We start from the raw sequence: 24,511 nt of genomic DNA on the forward strand, positions 1-24,511 counted from the left end.
TAAGAAATATTCAAACTTTAATTAAGAGTCATCTAGCTCTGATTTCAACAAATTTACAGTCAAATTGAATGGCTGGATGAGACGAACCCAATGACATCAACATTAGTCAAATCAAGCTCAGATCAAGTCATTAAACCACCATTGAAGGTTTTTTGGATATATTTAGAAGGTCAAACATATGTCGAATCTAACAAGCATATAGTCAAATCGAGTGTCTCGACAAATCGAAATCAGCAAGCCGAAGATTGCTCAATTCTGATATTATTAAGGCATTTAAAGGTTCATCAAACGCTATTTGATCGAAGGAAGCTCTTCGAACCATACAATCAAAGTGGCTCATTCTTGTATTAATTGCACCCATAATACTATGCTTGAGAAAAAAATTGAAGCTTTAACAAGGAGCTGAAGTTCAACACCACCCTTGCCACTGTCGATCACCGCCGAACATTATTGACCACCGATGACTGTCATCTATTATCTCCGACAGCTGTTGACCACCACCTGTTGGCATCCACGAATCGTCATTAATTGTTGTCCACTTTTTGCAACGAGTTCATTCGCACATCGAGACTGTAATTCAAAGTCTTTATAATCATTTTACAAAAGTTTAATTTTTACAACCGGGTTAGGTTCCCCACCACCTGTTGGCATCCACGAATCGTCATTAATTATTGTCCACTTTTTACAACGAGTTCATTCTCACGTCCAGACTGTAATTCAAAATCTTTATAATCATTTTCCTCCTGTGAGACAAAAGTTTAATTTTTACAATCGGGTTCTGTACATTTTTTTCTTTACAAATTTTTCTGGTAAATACTTCTGACGTCACTATTAATTATTCTTTTATCTAAATGTATGTTCATTTTTGTGAATGATGTATTATTTTTATAAAACCCCCCGGGGCCTCGCCTTATAGATCTTACTTGGAGCTGCGGCCATCTTCACCGAAGCAAAGCAATCACCGAAACCTTTTCCATGGATCCTCATCTAAGCGCCCCGCTCTCCATGGGCACGACGATCATCGGCGTCACCTACGACGGTGGTGTTGTCCTCGGCGCCGATTCACGGACCAGTACAGGTCCGGCTCTAATCTCTTGACTTTAGTCAATTTTAGGCTTCGCTCGTTTTTTGGATCTCATCTGTCTGTTCTTCCTGCATGGCAGGGATGTATGTCGCTAACCGTGCATCGGATAAGATCACGCAACTCACTGACAACGTTTATGTGTGCCGCTCTGGATCGGTGAGTTTTGGTGTTCCTGGAGCTTAGCCGTCGCTGGTTAGACATGTGTTTCGATGAAATATGGTATTTGGTATTTTTAGGTTTTGACGATACTACTGAGTGAGATGTTGTTTTTACCATTTGCATTGTGTGCTGATTTCTTTTGCAATTATCGATTTACCATGCTTTCGTTAGGTTTATTTCTCCACTAGTTTTATCTTTGCCTGTCAATTGAGTTCTAATTTGTTATCTTCTCTACATGGACGTTGATCTTCAGTAGCAGTCGTTCTGTTAATTGATTGAAGGATTGCGCTGGAGTGATTGGGTAGGTTCAAATGGGCTTGTTAGTTGGCAGAGATATTTGTATTCATTGTTTGAATGCTTCTTCAAAGTTATTATTGTTTATCTCATTTAACTACAATAAGATATTACTTGTAAATATTAGGTGGATTTTTAAGGGGTTTATAGGTTTTTGTGTCAAAATAAATCAGAAGATGTTTTTGACAACATGAAATTTTAACTGGTAACAGGATGAGCTAAGCGGCGGGGATTATATAGTTTGGAGAGGATTGACGGGTTTGATTTAATTATTTACTTTGGAAAGAAACCAGTGATTATATATATATATTTTATTTATTTGGATAAGGCATATTTTGAATATTATTCTTATTTTATGGCTAAAAATATGTTGGGTATATTTCTTTGCATTTGACTGGGTGGCCCGTTTAATGATATGAATTGTTGTTTTTAAAGGCCAACTTCTTTTCTTTAGGGTAAAGCTAATGTTTTAGAATATGTAGAACAATTCATGTAATACCCATGTCGCCTATGATTGCATGAGCAATGATATAATAATAGCTCAACCACTTGTGTCACAAGCCAACAAAGTTATGGAGCAATCTAGTGACATACATCTAATAGGATGATAGCAACAACTTGGGCTGAACGACATTAATGAAAAAAACTATAAATCTAAAATGGACTATTTAGAATGATGTTCTTGTAAAGCCCAATTACAAAAATGTTAGTCATATATTGTCATTCTAGACTTTATTAGAATATAATAAAGCAGGAATCAGGGAATTGTGATTCCATTGAATCTCTAGCCTGGTTCAAATTTCAATCAATATTAAGGTACTGCATATCGGGTGTTTTAGGCAGTTTTTTTCTTTGTGATACTTAATTTACACCAAAGTTTTTTTATAATAATGTGCCTGTAACTACTTTCTATCATAGAAACTTAAAAAGGAAAAAATATGTTTCACTGGATTGCTGATGTTTAAATTAAAGTGAATGCATTAACTTGTTTTTTTCATGATTTCAAAGTGTGTTCTGAAATGTCTGGACAGCAGTCACAACGGCTCCTTGAACCTTAACTTTTATTGTATTGTGTCATAAGCTTTATGTATACCTTGGTTGGATGTGTAAACAAGTTGAGTTGAGCTCCAGTCATAGCTAACTCGAGCTCGTAGCTCCATAAGCTTGACTCGTGAGCCCGTTAACGAGTTGAACTTGAGCGGGCTTGACTCACTTAACACCCTAACCTTGATAATACTGACCTGTGGATCTTGTTTTCTTGCCGTTTTTTCCGCATTTCTCTGCGAGTTTCAGTAATGTTAATTAGGCTCTTTCTCACTGCTAGATAGGCGAGAAAAATGAACATTAAATGACTTTTATTTCATATTCAAAGCACTAACCGCTTGAAATCTCACTTACTTTCCCTTGATTCACTTTGTTCAAGCAATGCCTTAATTTTTAGCGATTTACCATATTTAAGCTTTCCCCCTATGTGGCATGTAATTTGGACAATCTGCATGAACCGCTTTCTGTTTGTTGCCATTTATGTTGTATATTACATCTTTTTTATTTGATTAGTAATATTCCAAAGATAGACATTATTATCCTAATTATTGGTAGGGTGCTTACATTGCGCACATACTTTAAATATGGACAAAGATCAAGTAGTAGTTTTACATTTGCCCATTTTTTAAAGTTCCACAATTGCAAACATGGACAAAACCAACTGGCGGAATTCAGATCTACGTTTTCTGTGTCTTAATGCACCACCGCACATCTTATTGATTATGAATTTTTTGGCGCATTCATTTATTTTTTATTTGATAGTGCCGACAAGTGTTCTTTTTTTCATGTTTTATTTGTAAAAGTCGATGTTATAGTTATAAGTTAGAATGTGTCTTGATCACAGCTTTAGGCCTTGCTTATAAAGACATTTATAAATGGCTTCATAACTTGCTTAATTTGGTAAAGAAATAATCCTGTTGAGGTTGGTTAGCTGCATTGTTTTGTTGAATGCATGTGGGAATAGATGAGCACTGTTAAAACTTTTTGAGTTTAATTTAAAACTTTAAACTTTTGATGGCAAAGTCAGTTTTGTGTGCTCATATGTGTGATTCCTGGGGAAATTCTTAGTGCAGGAGTGATGTATAGTCAGTTATTGATGTACTTAGTACCTTTTCTATTGCAACACAAGCAGCCCTTTAAAACCTAAATTTTGTGCGTTTCATTTTCCTCCTGTCAAAGGTTTGAGAAAAATAGTCTGATTTTTGAATCGGCTCAATTGTCTTTTCCCTTTGCTTTTATTCCATTAAATAACAATCTTACAATCTATTTTAGGTACAAAATAAAGTGAATATAATCTATTTTAGGTGACTTAATAATACATATTCCTAATTTAAATATTTAGCTACAGGGAAAATATATCAGAATAAAAATATTGGAAATAAGAAACCTTCTAATTATAGAAAACTCTTAATTTAGCTGCCTAATTTCCATCATTCTTGATTGACATCCCCCTCAAATTGATGTTGACTGATCAGAAAACATCAATTTACCAACAAAAAGCTGATAACATTGTCGGGATAAAAAATCTTCAAGATGTGAGTGCCGAAGTCTTATAATGTTGAAGCCTGAAAATACCGTAACCTAAAAATACTGAAGCTCAAAAGTGCCGAAGCATGAAAGTGCCGAAGCCCGAAGCCCGAAGCCTGAAAGTGTCGAAGCCCAAAAGTGTCGAAGCCCAAACATGTCAAAGTCTGAAAATGTTGAAGCCCGAAAGACCGAAGCTTGAGAGTGCCGAAGCCCGAAAATGCGGAAGTCCAAGAGTGTCGAATCTTAAAAATGTCGAAGCTCAAAAGTGTCGAAGCTCGAGAGTGTCAAAGCTTGAAAGTGTCGAAGCCAAATAGTGCCAAAGCCCAAAAGTGTCGAAGCCCGAAAGGCCGAAGGCTGAGAGTGCCGAAGTCCAAGAGTGTCGAAACCCGAGAGGCCGAAGCTTAAGATCTATGGTTTGCCGAAGCCGAGGCTGAAACTTAAGCGGACAAAGCGAAGCGTAAGAAGCAGTCGAAGTTGCCATAGAAGCAGCGATGCCTAACGAAGAAGATCTGATTCAGATAAATAATAATACAAACATAACAACCCTTTTCAACCCAAGAATCCTTGTTGTTGTTGCCTGTTTCTTTCCACCACCAAATGAACCACTAATCCAAGAAGAGGATGATGAAGAAGCAGTACTGACATCATTTTCCATCAGAGCAGGTGGCATAGTTGATAAACGAATCAAGGAAAAGAAATAGTTCCTCCCTTCTCGCCGGGAAGGGAGTCTTGAAGGTCCTCCAACGATTACCGGTGGTTAGGGCAAAAATTTTGCTCTGATACCATGTCAAAGTTTTGAGAAAAAATAAACTGAAACCTGAATAGGCTCGATTGCCTTTTCTCTTTGCTTTCATTCCATTAATTAACAATCTTACACTCTATTTTAGGTAAAAAATAAAGTGCATATAATCTATTTTAGGTAACTTCATAATGCATATTCCTAATCTAAATATTCATCTGAAAAGGAAATATATCAGAATAAAGATATTGGAAATAAGGAAGCTTGTAATTATAGAAAACTCGTAATTTAGCTAAGGAAGCTTCTAATTATAGAAAACTCGTAATTTAGGTGTTTGATTTCTATCCTTCCTAATTGACACTTCCGATCATTATTAGTCTTTTGAATTTAGAACTATTGTCATCTCATGCTATGAGTTGCTATAGTCGGTGTTCTTGATTCTTTGATTGATATAGTTTCTGTTTTATTTTTTAAGGTAACAAAAGATATGTACTCAGCATGCACATTTTAACGAAAGAAAATATAGTTTGCTTATGTTACTTTCTTGGATGGGATTTGTTTCCTATATAAATAATAATAAACCCCCTGAATGAATTATTACTATCTCAGTTCTTTATTTAAAATTTTAATCATGCATGCATGGCTTTATGATGTCATGAAACCCATTATTTCATTCCTTATGTTTATTAAACACTTTGGCCATCACAATAGACATAGTTCACCTTCTGGATTTTGTTGCTGCACTGTTATTTTTTTATTTAATGGTTCTACAGACCCTTTTTATCCCTTTTGCTTGCAAGATTTTGCAGCAATTTCATGATTTTGATTGGATCAATTAGAAGAACAAATTTATTCCTGCTCAATGTAGCCGACCCTTTCTTATGCTTATGAAACACTTTGGACATCACAATAAACATAGTTCAACTTCTGAACTTTGTTGCTGTACTTTTGTTTTTATTTAATGGTTCCACAGACCTTTTTTTTTACCTTTTGCATACAAGATTTTGCAGTAATTTCATGATTTTTGACGTTGATTGGATCAATGAGAAGAAAAAAATTATTCCAGCTCATTGTAGCTGACCTTTAATTTGCTCATCATGTTTAGAGTTGCTGCTGTCATCTGCAGCTTTTTCATTCTATACTGATAAGTGTACAGTAGATTGGAACCATAATATTTTCTTTATTATTGCACTAAAGGGAATGACTCTTGCAAATTGTTGCTGCATATTGTAGTTTTAATTATTCATCTATGCCGTGAATAATGTTTTTCATGGTTTTTCCTGCTATTCTATTTAATTCATTAAATGGTATAATCACTGTGAACTTAGTTTTGTTTACTAATTTTTTTCCCTTGCTAATGTATTCTTTCCATTTAACTTTCTCTTCTTATATTTGCAGGCTGCTGATTCTCAAATCGTATCTGATTATGTTCGCTATTTTCTCAATCAACATACGTGAGCATACTCAATTCTTTTCCTTTACCTTCTGATTAACCAATTTTAATTAAGTACTAATTTGCATTTGTTTGTTAGTATAAAGAGAAATATTTCTTGTGCATAAATTTTTATTTATTTCTAGGTTGACATGCTTTCTTCACGGTATTTGCTTGAACCAGCTGGGAACAAGTTGGCATTAATTCCCTGATTGGATTCTTTGTTTAAATTAGAATTAGAGGTGGAATGGAACAGAAGAGATTTCAAGGGTTCTTATATGTGCATAGACTTCAAAATTCATCTATAGGTTGTATGGTGTGCTAAAAAAAAGTAGTGTAAAAGTAGTTTATTGTATTTAGAATATTTTGGAGTTGTTTGATTCAATGTAAAATAAATGCAATATTTTATAATTTCTTGTTTGTTTTGAAGAAAAATGAATTTAATATAAAATAGGCTCGTTAGTGGCTGCGGTGTTAAGCTGTAGAGGGAGGGCAGCCTGTGGGTAGGCATTGCTAGAGACCTTTGGTGGGTGTTAGTGAGTGGGCAGGCGGTGGTTGTCGGTATCTGGGTGGTGTTGTCTGCGGTCAACACTTTACATAAAGTAGTGTAGTGTATCTGTTCTCCCAAATATGGTGAATTCCAAATGCATTAAAATTGAATTAGGAAATGAATTTCAAATGCATTATAATTTTACATTGCATTTATTTTTCTTCCTACCAATCATCTAGATTTTCAAAACTCCCATAAAAGGAATGCATTTCGCTCTTTCTGCTGCAGACCAAAAAATTCTTTAAATTGATAGTTATTGGGTATACATGTGATAAGACTGTATGGATTTCTCAGATTAAAAATTCGACATGGTCCATTGGTGCAGATCCATGATGAACCGAGGTATTTTGTCTTAATGAGGTGTAAGCCTTAGGGCTGATTGAGGCGTTAGCCTTGAAATAGAGAATAACTAAAAACTTACATAATACTTGGACATGAAAAGTTGTCTGCATATTCATCTAATTCATCATTATAAAATATAAATTACAAAGCTTAATCTTTGTGTTAATAAAATAAAAGTTTTAAACAAAATTTAAAGTACCCAATTAAAATTTAAATGTTTCATAAGAATTAGGATCCGCAGTTGGCTCATCATGTTTAAAAAAATTATCATATGTAATAATTTTATTATCATTGGGGTCTATCTCATCATCTTTAAAATTCTTCAAATGATAGCTAAGGTGTATAATATAATATGATATTTGTAAAAAAAAAAAAAAATCTTTGAGGTGTGGAACACCTCATACCAAAAAAACCCAAAACATAAGCCTCATCGGTCAGGGTGAGACTTAAGCTCTAAGCCGCTCCTCTTGTGCCTCTATTCTTGCACACTTAGAGGCATGCCTCGAGTGCTTTTTTAAACAATGTGTTTTACCTGCATGAGCTCGGAGTTCAATTTGTAGAAAAGAAGTTGCTATCGTTTCAAATAGTGGTTTGGCTAAGCCTAAGTTGTGACGTGAAGAGAGTGTATATATGTATCTCTATTGAAACTTGGAATAGACCAGCATAAATTTAATTGATAGGAAAATGAGTATTTAAACCCAATTACAATATAAATAATAATGAAAAGTAATGAAAATAGAGTAAAATAACAAGGAACAAAAATAAAATAGAATAAAACAAAACAGGAAAGAAAATAAAATATAATAAAGCAAAAGAGGAAATATAATCAGAGAATAAAATCAAATAATAAATAATAACTGCATACGGATAATCATTATACTCTAATAATCTCTTTGCTGTTTTTTTTTTTTTTCATCAAGATGTCAAAAAGTTAACATTGTCATTGTCGGTCCCAAGCCTGGATGTGAAAATATGTGAAAATGGAGGGTGCGTTAGGTAATCGACAGCCAACGTAAAACTTGTCGAAAAAAAGTCATAACATGAATCCTTTTGATCTTTGTGTGAGTGCTAGGGCGTCCCCTGGAAGCGACGCGCTGTATATACAGTGAAAAATATACAAGGGCCGCTGCACTGACGCTCGGGTGTGGTGTCAAATAAGCAGGGGTTTCCACATTACAGACGGATGCAGGTGAATAAGTTAGTCCATAAAACTAATAAAATTAATATTAGGATATGATATTGAAATATAAACACTCTCAATTGGTAAATTCATGAAGTTAATTGATATTATGATTCATAGAAAGATAAATATGTTATGTGTCAAAAAACTAAATGGGTTGGAGAAAAGGCTAAGGAGATTGATAACTTAGATTTTAAACTTTGGTATTCAGGTAAAAGTCGCACTAGAAATGGTGTTTGTGTAATTATATATAAGAGTTTAAAGATAATGTTGTAAAAAATTAATAGAGTTGGAGATGGAATTATAACCCTTATGGAGATAGAATTATAACCCTTAAGATTATCATTTAATTATGAGTAAAATTCAAGATTTTTAAAATTCGGGATGTTCATGATGAAGCAAATGTTATGTTGGATAAAATAATAAACACTATTAAACAAGTAGCAAAAGATGTACTAGGAGAATCAAAAGGTAATAAACACTATTAAACAAGTAGCAAAAGATGTATTAGGAGAATCAAAAGAAAAAAAGTTTCTTTAAATAAAAATAGTTGGCGGTGGAATAATAATGTACAAGAAAAGATAAAATATAAGAAGTTATGCTATAAAAATTGGCTTGAATGTAAAAGCTTAGAGAGCTGGGAAAAATATCAATCGGACCGCAGGGAATCTAAAAGAACAATATGTGACGCTAAAAATAATATGTGACGCTTAAAATTCTGTTTTTAATAATATTTATAATAGATTAGATACTAAGGAGGGTAAAAAAACACATGTATAAACTAACCAAACAAAGATAAAAGAATAGTAAAGATTTAACTTAAGTAAAATGTATTAAAGATGAAAATTAAAAAGTGTTTTTTTAGAAAAAGATATTCAACATAGGTGGGTGGGTTATTTTGATAAACTTTTTAATGAAATTTCTGAAAATATGATCAACCTTAGTGATCTTAATATCGTTAATAATAATAAAACGTTTCATTTTTACCGGCGCATTAGTAAAAAAAAAGTTGAGCTGACTTTAAAGAAAACTAAGGGTGGAAAGTCTGTAGGACCTGATGTTATCCCAATTGAAGTATGGAATTGTTTAGGAGATTTGAGAGTTTCTTGGCTTACTAAACTCTTTAATATTATTTTAAAATTTCTCATAATCAATTTGGATTTATGCCTGGCAGGTCTACTATGGAAGCTATACATTTATTGAGAAGTTTGATGGAAAAGTTCAGAGATAATAAGGAGAATTTACATCTGATTTTTATTGATTTAGAGAAAGCTTACGATAAGGTTCCAAGAGATATCCTTTGGAGAGTTTTTGAGAAGAAATGTGTTGATATGACTTATATTCAAGTCATTAAAGATATGTATACTAGAGTTGTTACTTGTGTTCAAACTGAAGGAGGATTGACCAAATTTTTTTTTCTATTTCTATTGGATTACATCAGGGATCGATTTTAAGCCCATATCTTTTTGTTTTAGTTATGGATGGTCTTATTGGACATTTACAGGAGGATGTAGGTGTATGCTTTTTGCCGATGATATCCTTCTCGTGGATAAGACGAGAGAAAAAGCCCAGGAAAAACTTGAATTATGGAGATCTACTTTGGAGTCTAAAGGCTTTCGTTTGAGTTGAACTAAAACTGAATACATGGAATGTAATTTTAGTAGTAGTAGCTCTAGTGACATAAGTGTAACTTTGGGTGATCAAATTATTAAAAGGTGTGAACGATTTAGATATCACGGGTCTGTTGTTCAAAGTGATGGTGATATATATGGGGATGTTAATAGTAGAATTCAAGTTGGTTAGTTGAAGTGGAGGAATGCTTCCGGCCTTTTGTGTGATAGAAAAGTATCGCTTAGGCTGAAAGGAAAAAAAATTATAAGACATGGTGGAACCTGCAATGCTTTATGACGCTGAATGTTGGCCTTTAAAAGAGAAGCATGATACTAAGTTAAGTGTTGCCGAGATGAGAATGATTAGGTGGATGAGTGGTTTTACACTTATAGACAAAATGTGAAATGAATATATTCGTGATTGGTTTGATGTAGCTCCTGTGACGGATAAAATTAGAGAAAGTTGTCTTAGATGATTTGGTCACATTAAACGTCGACCATCTGATGATCCGATTAGGAGAATATATGTTTTAGAATCGACTTATGTTAGGAAAGGCAGAGGTAGACCTAGGAAGACTTGGGCTTATTATATAAAAAATGATCTTAATTTATTAAAACTAAATGAAAATATGACACTAAATAGGACGCAATGGAGAAAAGGATTCATGTAGCCGACTTAAGGCTTTGTTGTTGTTGTTGCTATTCATTTTTTAAAACGTTTGATGCCTGCAATTTTACATTGCACAACAAAGAAGATGATTCTCTTATTTGAACATCTGATCTCAAGTCACAGTGAAATTTGACATTTGTTTGTAGTCTGCGTGGAGAAGGCCAGCAAGATTTTTGCACGTAAAACTTGATCTTTAATCCTTTTTAAAAGCTAGATATGGACAAAACTTGCTTTATATTGGTTATTGTGCTAGGAAGATTGTTTTTGTTAGTTCTTATTTTATGATCATGGCACTACCTACTAACCGTACACAATCTATGGCTAGCATATAATTATGCGCTATCTCATATAATTCACACAATTAACGGGTAAATGCTTAAATTGTGCACAAGGGCCCTCAATAATACATAGTCTTGGAATGGTTGCAACACACATATTTGATTAAAGAGCCTTTTGGGTTTCAAACTAATGTACTCTCAAGTTGAAACCTAAGATTTACTTTATAGATCGGCAATCTACCATTCAAAATGAGTTATATAGCGTCTTTAACGCATTGACTTGGATGTATGCTTTTTTTGGTTATTCTTTTTTTCTATTGGGTTTGCTTTATGCTGTACATGATTTTTGTATCATCAGTGGCCTATCCATTTTTGGCATGAACACAATTGAGTGAGCACTCGTGTTATGTTAGTATCCCTTGAAATTCTATTTCATACAATATTATGTAATCTATTATGAACTGGTTTTCAATTTGTTGGCCAACGTTTGTAAGTTGTAAGTTGTAAATTGAAATGCAAGAAGGATCGTAGGCTAATTGGTTTTGCTATTTTTATTTAGTGATTAGAAAATTTGTGCAATCTGTTTACTGCCATATCTATGAGAGATTGTTGTCAATATATGTTCATTTGGTGAATGTTAATGAGCTTACTGTTGTTTTTCTAGTATGAATAAATTATTTTTGTTTATCTCTTACTGTACTTATGTTTTTGGTTGAAGATTTTGTGAACGATATCTTTGTTCTCATAGTCAAATATCAATAACGGAAATTATATACTGTTAATGTGGATACTGCTAACTTAATGTCACCAATACAAAGTTCCAGTCCTTAAATTGTATTGCATTAACTATCAATCTGGTTGCGTTGAACTTGCTACTAATTAGGATTTTTTTCCTTTTATTTATTTTTTTTTTTTTGCATCTCATGGTGAACCCCTGTAGCTTTTTCAAGAAGCTACGGAATTTGTCTCTTGTACTTTGACAAACGAGATTTAAAATTCTATAGTTTTATCTAATATTATACCCATTTCTTGATATTTTAGTAATCATTCCCCTATTATTGCTACTAGACAATGATAGTACTAGCTTTCCTTTATTTCATTGATGCATTTTTAATCCATTGTCTAGTTTTTAATCGGGCTTTATTTTGGTATCAGGATCTAGTACTTGAAAACTGGGCTACCATTGCCTTAATAACATAAAAGTGAGATGGGTTTTTCTTGTCTTTGAAGGAGACCAACTATTTTCCTACCAATTATTTTTACATCCAATACTTTGGGTTTATTTGGGTGGTTGTAAGTTTTTTAAGAGTGGTTGCAAAGTTGTGGTGGAGAAAATAACTTCTGAGAAAGATGATGTGGGATATATATATATATATATATACACATATATTAAAAAATTATACAATAGTTTTTTACAGTCACCGCATTTTTAACTGCTCGGGTTGAAATTAGTAGTTTCCCATTAGAGAAACTTCTAGAAAGCACCAAGAAAGAATTCCCTAAACAAAGTTGCGGTTGCAGTCTGAAATGCAAACCAGTCAGAAAGTTGTACCACGCAACCCTTTTATATAGCCTTTAGACTAAAGAACACGATATCAATTCTGATCTACAAATTGAGAGTTACTAATATATTGAGTTCCATCATTTTTTGTGATAATTTAACTATCCATTAAACTTGTAAAAATAATAAGGTTGATTGGATGATGTATAGAAGTCCACCTAAAAGTTTGTATTTACTTTTGTATTTCTCTTATCAAATCCTTCAATACATCCAACATATTATGACCAACATATTTATTTTCTCATGCAATGAGTGACATTTTTAATTTTAAGAATGTTAAAGAGAATAATGATTTTGATCTTATATTTTAAGGCTATAACATCAATATCTAAATTGGAGGAGAATGGTGATTCCCTTCTTAAGAGTTAAAATGTCCGTTACTAAATATTTAGATTGCATTAATCCAAATAGGGACTTATTTAAATGATATAAATTATTTTAGATGAAATGCATGGTTGAGATGAAAAAAACAAAGAAAATCAACATGTTTATATTTACCTTTTTTTTTTGGTGCAAGTTTATTTGTTTTACTTGGAAGTTATCAATGTATTATAAGAAGGATCCTGAATTGTGAGTAGAGGATTGTTCTCTCTCAGCCAATTTTAAATTGACTGATATGCATAAGGCTAAATGGAGGAACTTTTGTTGTAAAGATCTGTAAAATTTGGTGTGATAAATTTTACATATTCGGTGAAATTAGCATTGAAGAATTTTGTTAGAGTGAGGAAGGATTTAGGTACATTGATTTAAGACGTTAAATTTTTTCTTTGGCTTAATGAAAGGTGTGGATTGAGATGAGCATACAACAACAACAACAACAACAACAAAGCCTTAATGAGATGAGCATGCAGTTGAAAATTATTGTTTTGGTCTTTTAGAATAAGAATTTAAATGAAGTCCAAAATTCAGTGATCAAATCCTTGAATGGTATAGAAATAATGATTTGAGTTAGTAGTGGTGATGGTATCAGCTAGCAAGGTGGAGTTGAGATTTGGGGCTGATATGATTATCAGTGTAGAATAAAGTTAGAATATTATGCAGAATATGCAGTTGGTTGGATTGAGGCTGGGCTGACGAGGATCATCTTTTAAGGGTTAGCACATGATATTTGGTTGAGAGGAGGAGTTCTTTACTACTGGAAAATCTTGAAGTTCCAGCCAAGGTAGGCTGATAGAGAGAATATTTGGGCGAAATTGGGAATAGAAAATGAGAACTAAATTAATGTGTATGTAGTTCTTGATGGGATATTTAATAGAATAGGCTTTCGAACCAAGAGAATGAGAATAAGCTAACAAATATTATAGCAATTTCTAAAGAACAACAAATAATTTTAGAGTTGATTAAAAATGAATCCCTAATTAGCATAAACTCTATGGAACCCTCATTTACCTTACTAGTCTTACTTTCATCCTTGAATTATCAAGGACTGGGATTGAAGTAATGAAGTTTGTATGTTGTAATTTAACTCAAGTTGGTGTTGTTGGCCTTGAGGTTAAGTCTACTTTTGTTACTTAGACTACGGCCTACCCACGATTTTGTTGTTTAGTGGAATGTTGAAGTGAACCCTCTTGCTTGTCTTGTAGATAATCTGATTGATGGAGTTGGCCCAATGTTCTGAAGGCCACCTCCTAGATCAAAGAAGTATGTATGTTTCATGGATGTGGTGTTTGTCAATTTTTTTATCTAAATTAATGATGTTGATTTTTTGCTAAGTGTTATTTAACAAAATTTCAAATGAACTAGAAGGCTGATCAGACTACTGCAGTCTGTTGGACTAGTGGACAAAGGTTCTATGATAAGCTGTTGTGGATTGGATACGCAAATTTGTTCTATTGTGATTCTCTGCTATTACTTTTCTGCAATGTTATCACCTTGTTACACATAATCATCTAGATTGCGTAATGTAACTTCTACTTTTGCATTTTAATCTTGTTTTTATATGTTTTCTTTTTACCTCTTTTATCTTTGCTAAATCGCTAATTAAGTAATCATGGTAGGATTGTGATTTTTTCCTAACAAAAAGATACCATACAAATTATTTGTCTACTATGCTGTGTTCTCGAGGCAGGATTCAACTCGGACAGCCTGCTACAGTCAAAGTTGCGGCCAATTTACTTAGGTTGTTTTCATATCAGAACAAGGTATATTCCAACCCTTTTGTTTTTGATGTCAATGCAATTGCCTTGTTCGTATGGCCGGAAAACTTCAAAAACTGTATTCGTTTTGTTTAGTGTTCTTTAATTGGTCATGGGACTGCTCATTCTTAATTCGTTGGATCTGCTGTTTATAAAATAGGATTTAACTAGCACACCTACACATCAATGATGCTTATATTTCTTTTGGTCTCTGTAATAATTGTTTTTAGAATATGTTGCAAACTGGCCTTATTGTTGGTGGTTGGGATAAATATGGAGGAGGACAAATTTACTCTATTCCCCTTGGAGGAACAATTTTGAAACAACCCTTCACCATTGGAGGTAAGATCACAACTAAAATTCTAATTATTCTTTCCCGAGATGCATGCTTTCTTGCAACAGCTTTATTTTCAGATTTGAAACTGCATGCTGGACCCTTATGAGAAATATTTTTTATCTGTGTTCCTGACGTGAGGATAGACGGTGGGGCTTGACTTGATTGGAAGTTCTTTTAATATTTAGAATTCTAAAAGAAAACATAAGCTTGTGATAACAAGATTGTATTATTCTGCTATGGTAAGAAAATGAGGTGTTAGGATCGAGTCATATAGGGGCCGTTTGGGATTAATTTTGATTTCTTTTATTATTATTATTTTCTTAATGTTTTGATTTAAAACAAGACATCTTTGGCATGGTATTATAACATGTTTAGTCGTTTTTAAAATCATTCAAAATAAAAGTTGTTTCAAGTATTTTTTAAAAATAAGCTAATTTAAAAAATAAATAAATAAAAACATGCTCATTTTCAGACCCTCTGCATGTTGGTCCTTAGCCCTTGCAACTAGAAGTTGAGTGCTTGAGACCATTCGTGCGAGTTTTCAAAAAATGAGTAAAGAAACGGTTTGAAGTTCTATGGGAGGTGGGCTCCATTACTAGTCCGCTAGGATGGTCAACCAGGAACTCCTAAGGCTAGATCCTAGGTTCTAAGATTAGGAGGCTAAGACCCACTAAAAATGAGGTCAACAATGGCTCTGGTTTTGTTGTCCTTTCTACTTCTCTTTAGTCGGTCAACTTTTTTTCGATGGATTGAATCTTTTAAGTTCAATTAAAAAGTTACAATCCAAAGCCATATCGATTTAGGCCTTGAGTAGCTTGTTTATTCTGCAGGTTTCTGGGGATTCAGATCACTTGTCTTTACTAGATTTAGGCACGACCTATCCTAGAAATAGTAGCAACCCTTCCTTGTACTTACAGCAATGGTGAATTGTTCTTATCCACATGTGCCAAATTTCTGTTCTTATCAAACTTTTATGTAGAGTTTTTCGTTCTTCCTCTTTCAAATAGTTAGCTAAATGAATTGATTTTTGGGACATTTATATAGCATACAATTTCTTAAGTATTTCATATTTCACACCTAATCTTTCATATTCACACACATATCATTCAAATCTTTAGTTTCACATAAAAAATAACACTATTACCACTTTTTAAAAGTGAAATAAATATTTTCATTTGTAGGTTTAACGCATCAAAGTGTTGTGTATGTAAATATGAAAGTAGAGGTGTGAGATATGTAAATACATAAGAATTGTGTGCTACTTATGTAAATTTCCCTTTAATTTTTTGCACTATAAATTCTCTTTCTCCCCATGCAGCTGTTGATTCATTCATTAATGGTACTTTCAATCTCTAGATTTGATGTATGGCTGTGTCGGGTCTTTCCTTCTGGCTTCGTATGTTAACATACAATGCATTCAAATATCTAAAATAGGCAACATAAAAAATTTGATTTTGCAGTTAAGATCACCTATCCTGATAATAAATAAGAGAAACTCAGTTATCTAGATAAAGAAAGCATACATAGCTCTTTCAAATAATTTTTCATCATTTTTCGAAAATGTACCGCTTAGACTGAAAGGAAAATTTTATAAGACGGTGGTGAGACTTGCAATGCTCTATGGTGCTGAATGTTGGCCTTTAAAAGAGAAACATAATAATAAGTTAAGTGTTGCCGAGATGAGAATGATTAGGTGGATGAGTGGCTTTACACTTAGAGACAAATTGCGAAATGAATATATCCGTGATAGGGTTGGTGCAGCTCCTGTGACGGACAAAATTAGAGAAAGTTGTCTTAGATGGTTTGGTCACATTAAACGTCGACCATCTGATGATCCGATTAGGAGAGTAGATGTTTTAGATTCGACTTGTGTTAAGAAAGGCAGAGGTAGACCTAGGAAGACTTGGGCTTATTGTATAAAAAATGGTCTTAAATTACTAGAACTAAATGAAAATATGACACTAAATAGGATGCAATGGAGAAGAAGGATTCATGTAGCCGACCTCACGTAGTGGGATTAAGGCTTTGTTGTTGTTGTTGTTGTTGTTTTTTCGAAAATGTCTACATTAGCAGCTTCTGCTAAAATTGAGTACCAATTTAAAACAGTAACTTTGTTGATAATTATGGATGAGAGTTCAATCAGCAATTTTGTGGAGAATGATTGGCAATCTGGAGTTTTGAAAATTTTTCAATTTTTTATCTAATCACAGTGCACCACATTGAAAATAGTCTGTATAAAATTAAAGCCTTTTTGTATTTATTTATTTTGATTTTATTGTTCATATGGTTATTTTAGCGTTTTGCAATGATTCATTTTCATTAGGTTTTATATAGGCCTTGTTTTGTATGGCTTTCTCGTGTTCAGGGCCTGCAAAAAACTTTATAAAGTTGTGCTAATGTGGGAAAACCTGCGAGTTCGTTGTACAGGTAGCAGGGCAGAACATGCCTCTGGTCCAAACAAACCCAACAGTCATAATCGCTATATTTTTTAATGGAATAAATGAGTGTTATATACGTTTAAGAGTTTAGCCTTCATTTGGAAAATACTGTAAATCCAAGGAACTTTTTTTTCTCTTGGAGGTTTTCTGAGGATCTTGTTACTGTGAGACGAATAGAGATGTCCATATTTCAATTTTTCAGAGTCAAGAAAATTTATCCTTGAGATGTCCATATTTCAATTTTTCAGAGTCAAGAAAGTTTATCCTTTTGGTGCTTTGTGTGTGTCTGTGTGTGTTGGTTTTGTGGTATTGTTTAGCTCATGTTTTATTATGTTAGGCATTTACGTATTCCAAAACACTTGAATGTTTTGCAGGTTCTGGTTCCAGGTTCTGGTTCCAGTTATCTGTAAGTTATCTGTATGGATTTTTTGATCAAGCATGGAAGGAAGGGATGACCAAAGATGAAGCTGAGGTGCGATAAACCATTTCTTTTTAGCTTAGTAAATCTTCTATCATCTTGTAAATATTACAAATAATAGCTCTGATTTAAATTTTTCCTTAATACATTTTTTTTTGGTATTTGTTCATTTATTTTTTTGTGTAATCAAACAAATTCATAAGAATGGTTAAATTAGGTATGCACAGAACTAGGGTTGTAAACGAGTCGAGCTCGAACCACCCTCAGCTTGAGCTTGATTAATTGATCAAGTTCAAGTCGGCTTGTTTTGTATGAAAGAGAAAAAATATCAATTAGTTTATGCTAGTGTTATAACGAAATGACAAATAGAATGAATATTTTTTAGATAATTAATAAGAAATTGCTTGTTATAAAATGTAAAGTACTATTTTTTAAAAATATTTTTAATAAATTAAAGAAAAATTCTTGAATTTTAATATATTTTAAGTATATTTTTTTAATTATTTTTTAATTGAGCCTGTTTACAAGCAAAGGAGCTAACGAGTTGAATCAGGGCTATCTTGAACTTGGCTTGTTACCTCATGAAGCTCAGTACACGAGCCACTCATCTCATGAGTCTACCTGACTCACTTACACTTCTACACAAAACCAGCTTTTGTATACGAATCAAAGTACCATTCGATTCTGATGAGATTTGTTGATTTGATTGATGCGCGGTTTTAATGATAGTGATCTTATGCATGGCATGAAAATGTGCAAAATCTTGAAAACTTAACACTGTGAAGGGCATTGCATATATTTACATGCTACTCTTTTAAATCATTATGATAAAGATGCATGGCACCATGGCATGAAAATGTGCAAAATCTTGAAAACTTAACACTGTGAAGGGCATTGCATATATTTACATGCTACTCTTTTAAATCATTATGATAAAATTATAAATGCAATGAAATATTGAAATGCTTTTTAATAGAATTAAGTTTTCAGCTGTCAGATGAATTCTGTATTATTGATTGTATGCTGATTATCACATCTTGCTAAGCTAATCATTTCCTCCACTGAAGTGCCATATTCTTGTTGACGTGGTATTTTAAAAACTGAGTTAATATTGAGGATGTTTTCTAACTTGTCTTTGAGACTTTGAACACAGCACCTCCAGAAAATGTTGATGCTTATACACTGATTTGCCATGTAAAAAATCTAAAATAATTTGATTTATTGCGGAATGGAGGAAGGACTTGATATTGATAAATTGAAATTACTTAATGTAACTGTTGCTTTGGCATTATCTAGTGCCCGTTGGAGAAATTTTCTTATAATTAATGTTTATTTTGATGGCAGAAATTGGTGGTGAAGGCCGTCTCTCTTGCCATTGCTCGTGATGGTGCCAGTGGAGGTGTTGTTCGTACTGTTATTGTAAGTGATTTTATAATATGTAATTAGTGGGCATATCTTGTCTGTGCACTTGTTTTTTTATAGGAAATTTTACATACATAGGACACAATTCTTATGTATTTACATATCTCACACCTATATTTACAGACTTTGGTGCTTTAAAATTATGCATGAAAAGTTGTAATAGTGTTATTTTTTATGGGATATTGAAGACTTGATTGTCATGTGTGTAAATATGAAAGTTTAGGTGAGAGCTGTAAATTCATAAGAATTGCGTGCAATGTATGTAAATGCTCTTTTTTTTATATTGCGTGTTACTGCCACATTTCTAACTAAAAATTGCAATCTTACCATACCTGAGCGGACATAAATAGCACTTTCCATTAGTAGGGCCGAGAATAATTTTCCATGATTACCATTGTAATACGCTTATCCTTTTAGTAGGGCTTAGAACCATTCGTGCGCATGTGAGTTCAGTACTATCTCCAACTTTATATTCTTCTGATTCAAAACTGAATCAGGCTCACACATTCGTAGTTTCAAGCTACTCAAGTTGTTATGGCAAAATACCAAGCTTGCTTAAATTGATTTGATTTTGGACTAGCTTTTGTTAGTTTTCAACCAATCTCAATTTCATTTCTGATCTTTGAGTTGAACTAACATTACATTCAGAATTAAGGGCCATATTAGTCATAAAAAACTAAATATTTGTGTTCCACCCCGCAAAATGTGTTGACAAGAAAGTTTATGAACACATGCAATTTATATTTCTGTCATACTTTATACTAGATAAAGAGGCTGAGAAGCATTGCAATTAAATTAAACATCAGATGATGATGATGCAGAGCGATATTGGCATAGGAGTTTTTAATATAACTCGAATGATACTATATTTGTAATTATTCAAGGGTGGCAAAGAGATCACTAATCACATACCAATAAGGTGCTATTTGGTTTGATGTGTTTAAAATGCTTGCTATTTAGAAATGCATTGTAATGCAGTGTTTTGTGAATACTATATATTTTTAGTTTGTTTTTAAGGTAAATATGGTGATTAATTTTTTTATTTGATTTGTGTAAGTTGAAAATATAGTACACCAGTTTGATGCTATGGCAGGTGTGTGTGACGAGTTGATGGAGATTGTAAATGAAGTTGAAGAAGATTGGGATAAGAAAGTAACCTATCGATGTGTGTGATCGAGAGGAGAAAAATCATCTGTGGCGATGAGCCCATGACTGATGTGGTTAGTCAACATGCAATGTAATTTTTTTTCAAAAACCAAGTGGCGATGAAAGGCCTCTAGTGAGAGTGCTAAATGATGAGAAGAAGCCCATAATAGTCCTGGGGTGTGAGCAGTTGAATATCAAGGAAGGATAGGTGTTGAATCATACCAACTTTATTTTGGCTGGGAGAGCAAATAAAGATGAGAAAATATGTTGAGCGCTAAAATTATTGCTCAGTTAAAATTTGATCAATAAAAAAAATTATTAAAGTAAGAAATTGAGGCCTCAAATCGATACAATGAGATGATTTTGCTTGGAATTAGTTAGTCACACTTTATTACACTTGAAAAAATCACACATCCAACTTAAAACACATAAGCTTGATCATGGAAGAAGATTTATTCAATCAAAGATAATAATTTATATGCCTAAGAACATCTGCATATAGACTCGTCCCTAGGTTAATTGATATGATTGATTAAAAATTGCCTATTCTAATTCTAGACAACTTTTAAGTTCTTAATTCAACCTTATTTAAAAATAATAAATTTAAAATAATTACAAATAATTTCTCCTGAAAATATTTTGAATAGGAGCACACTTGTATCCTACAAACAACCTTTATCACCCTTTGGAGCGTACTGCAATCTTGAAAATAATACCCATGGAGACAATAAGTATGGTTTCACATGAGAATGACATTGAATAGATTATTATAAAATCATTAATTTTGAATTTGTGCTTCAAAGCATTTTATGAGTGAAGCAAAGCGACCCACTAGCACTTTGCGTCACTTATATGTGAAGCCCAAGCACGCCACAAAGTGTGTGCATTACGCTACTTCGTCACATTGCGCTGTAACATTGTGCACTCGTCTCCAAATCATAAAGCTATCACAGTTCAAATTTCATGGTTCAGTTTATTATTGTTGCAATGACTAAACACAATCATTCATTTCATACTTTTCTTTAAGTCATTTAGTTGTTGCTCGTTGATTTTTTATTCTTTTTTTATAACTATTTTTTTCTTTGTAGTTCTCGTCATTTCTCTCGTCTGCTAGTTTTGTTATATGCTTTTGCTTGTTCTGTTTGCTGATACTAGCTACTTCTTCTCAAGAATGTGTCTTGATGTCGTATATTTTCTTTCTTTTGCTTCACAGTATTTACCTCTTTATCTCTAATCAACCAAGTATTTTTAATCGCTTCTTTATTTTTTTGATCTTTTTATTTTTTTGGATTTTAAATGGTTTAGATTTATTAATATTTCATACAAATTATTAATTAATGTTGTTTGAGTTTTGTTGATTTAATAGTTTATCTTATACATATTATAATTGTATATTTGATGTGGAAATCATGAATTTTATATTTCATAAGAGTGCTGCTTTGTTTTTTGCTTTGCATATTGAAGCAAAAGTAACTCCATGCGCATTACATTGTGCTCAACATTTTGAAAGTACTATAAAATTTAAAATTATGTAAAACAATAGAAGGAAAATCATTCCTACTAATTGCACTTAAAATCATAAAGTCAAATAGTTTTGCAAGTGGGAATTATGTGAGAGGACCAACCACTGTGTAATCTATAGATAATTCTATGCATTACTTCGTATAATTTTTTATAATATATCATTTAGGCCTATGTCTTGTGATTAGGACTAATGCTTGTTTATGTATATGCATCTCATTTCATAGTCAGTGTTGAATTTTAAATAATCTAAAGAAGGGGCAAGCAAACAATTTGACTTTATTATATACTTATTAGATGAAAGGAAATGTGCTAGAGCATGATACCTCAATAATGGTGGTTAGTGTTAAAAAAATTGCATCGTTATCATTCAACTATCTTATTGAATTGGACCTTTAGAATGATTTAGATGAACTTGGGATTGATTTTAAATCCCAAATTTACAATTACATAATGGGGCATTAAGGTAATCATTTATTAGGCGAGGCATAAGCCATGAGGCTTTTTGAGACACAAGTTTTAGAATCAAGAAATTGATACAAATAGAAAGTATTGTACACATGAAAGTATGAAGTAATAAGAGATTAATATCCTAACATGTAAAGATAACGATTTTAACATCCTAACATAAGCAAAACATTCATAAAACTATCACTATTAAACAATTATTTTGTAGTTATTCGTAAGCTTCACCAAAATATAGTGAGCTAAAACCTTGTGTAAATGAAGATAAAGATTTTTATTCCTAGAATATATAATATTTCATTTCAAATAACTAGTCGAGCAATTACATTAGCATAAGAGAACACTTAATCTCACTATGCTATCTAAATTTTAGTGAAATTTTTTGATCTATATCACTAATCTAATTAATTCAATAAACCCAAAAAAAAAAAAGAGGAACATAAACCCAACTTCTTTGAACCGAACATTAGGCATATGTAGTTCTTCATGTTTATTCATAACCTATCGCTAACTTGCAATTAAATCTCGGTTTGTTCATTTTAAGTTCGATCGAATCCGTTTTATAAGATATGGATTGGTTTGGTTTTTTTTTTTATTTTGAATTTCGCTTGTAATCTTTTTGACCAATTTGAAAACCGGTCATCCATCCAAACCGATCGAATGCTCACTCCTTCTTGCATTTACATACATGATACATGCAACTCAATTGCTTTTGTCTACTTTTACGTGCAGGTGAATGGTGAAGGAGTGACGAGGAACTTCTACAGTGGGGACTCGCTTCCACTATGGCACGAAGAGTTAGAACCTCATAACTCTTTGCTTGATATACTCTCATCTGCTGCCGCCGGCCCTGAGCCAATGATCATATAATAAATACTCATTGCCTTTCCGTGCCAAATTTAATTATTTTCAAACATCCGTTTTTATTGTTTTAGTCTGCTTTAATTTAAACAGCCATTTAGCAACCAATCGGTAACTATAAACAGCTTAATTGTCTCCCATGAATAGCATGAGGTTTTTAATGGTTTATTCTGTTAAATTTCTAAGAGGTATTTACATGCATGTCTCCCTCCATTCTTAAATTTTATTTCTTACATTTTTTTACGCTCAAATCTTTCACTTCACACAAAAAAATGCCACTATTTTAATTTTTAAGAAATGAAACATTTTTTTTTTCCTGCGCAAGTGATGTGGCATATTTGTAAATTTTGAAGTTTAGGTGTTAGATGTATAGATACATAAGAATTCTATGGTCGCATTTGGATTATAATTCGCATGTTAAATTAGTGAGTTGACATCAAATCTTATTCTAAACAAGTTGTATTAATTTTTTTTTTACCCCAAAAAAAAAAAGTTATCTCAAATATGATTAATAATAGAACATTAATTAGCTTGACTCAGTTAATTAAAATGCATGCCATAAACTTGAATAAAAGGAATATACCCCCATATAATGTAATATTGCGAATGATGAACTATTGATGCCATTAAATGTATCATTCATCATTATTATAAATTTAGAAAATTGATAAGCTTCCGACGTAAATACAATTTAGTCGCTAAAATATTTCAGTTAAATTAGCTGGCACAGAGCACGCATATCACCCCATTCTCATAACACCTCACTTTTGTTAATACATAGGAATTGGGAGGCTAGTCTTTAAATACCCCTCCAAAAAAAAAAATCTAAACATTGTAAAGCCAAAATTAAATTTTCAATTAAGCATAAAAAATTGATATTAAAAAAAATATCAAAATGATAAAAGGCCAAAATTAAATTTTCGATAAAACCATAAAAAATACATGCCATGCTAAATCCCTAACAATTTGTGAGCGGTTTCTGCAAAGCATTCTGCACGGCATCAAAATTTGATCCTATATATATATATATTCAAGATGGTGGCGGCTGGACCTAGCTGTGCTCTGCTAGGGTTTTGATTGTGATGTAGCTGCTTGGAGGTGTTGTGGAGTTGGGTGAAGGAACTAGATTTCTCTTCAAGGAGCCTCTGAGGGTTGTGGAGTCTGTTTAGAGTTGGCCGAATAGACTTATTTTGAACCTTCATCACCGTTCCATTGGTTTACTGAAGGAGTTTGCTAATTTTTTCTTCATTGAGTGAAGCTTGTTACTGTAACATTGATTAGGTGAATTAGCTAGTTTT

The 24,511-nt window shown here is 32.7% G+C and overlaps 1 protein-coding gene across 1 annotated transcript; it reads left to right on the forward strand.

The window, feature by feature from the left end:
* Nucleotides 1-886: 886 nt before the first annotated feature.
* Nucleotides 887-23,391, forward strand: LOC110026249 (proteasome subunit beta type-6). The gene is made up of 8 exons (XM_020727122.1): nt 887-1,078; nt 1,164-1,240; nt 6,246-6,301; nt 14,539-14,611; nt 14,836-14,947; nt 17,755-17,852; nt 19,143-19,217; nt 23,085-23,391. The coding sequence occupies exons 1-8, from the start codon at nt 976-978 to the stop codon at nt 23,220-23,222; spliced, it is 732 nt and encodes a 243-aa protein (XP_020582781.1). The 5' UTR covers nt 887-975; the 3' UTR covers nt 23,223-23,391.
* The last annotated feature ends 1,120 nt before the right edge of the window (nt 23,392-24,511 follow it).

Source organism: Phalaenopsis equestris, unplaced genomic scaffold, assembly GCF_001263595.1.
Source record: "Phalaenopsis equestris unplaced genomic scaffold, ASM126359v1 Scaffold000359, whole genome shotgun sequence".
NCBI lineage: Eukaryota > Viridiplantae > Streptophyta > Magnoliopsida > Asparagales > Orchidaceae > Phalaenopsis > Phalaenopsis equestris.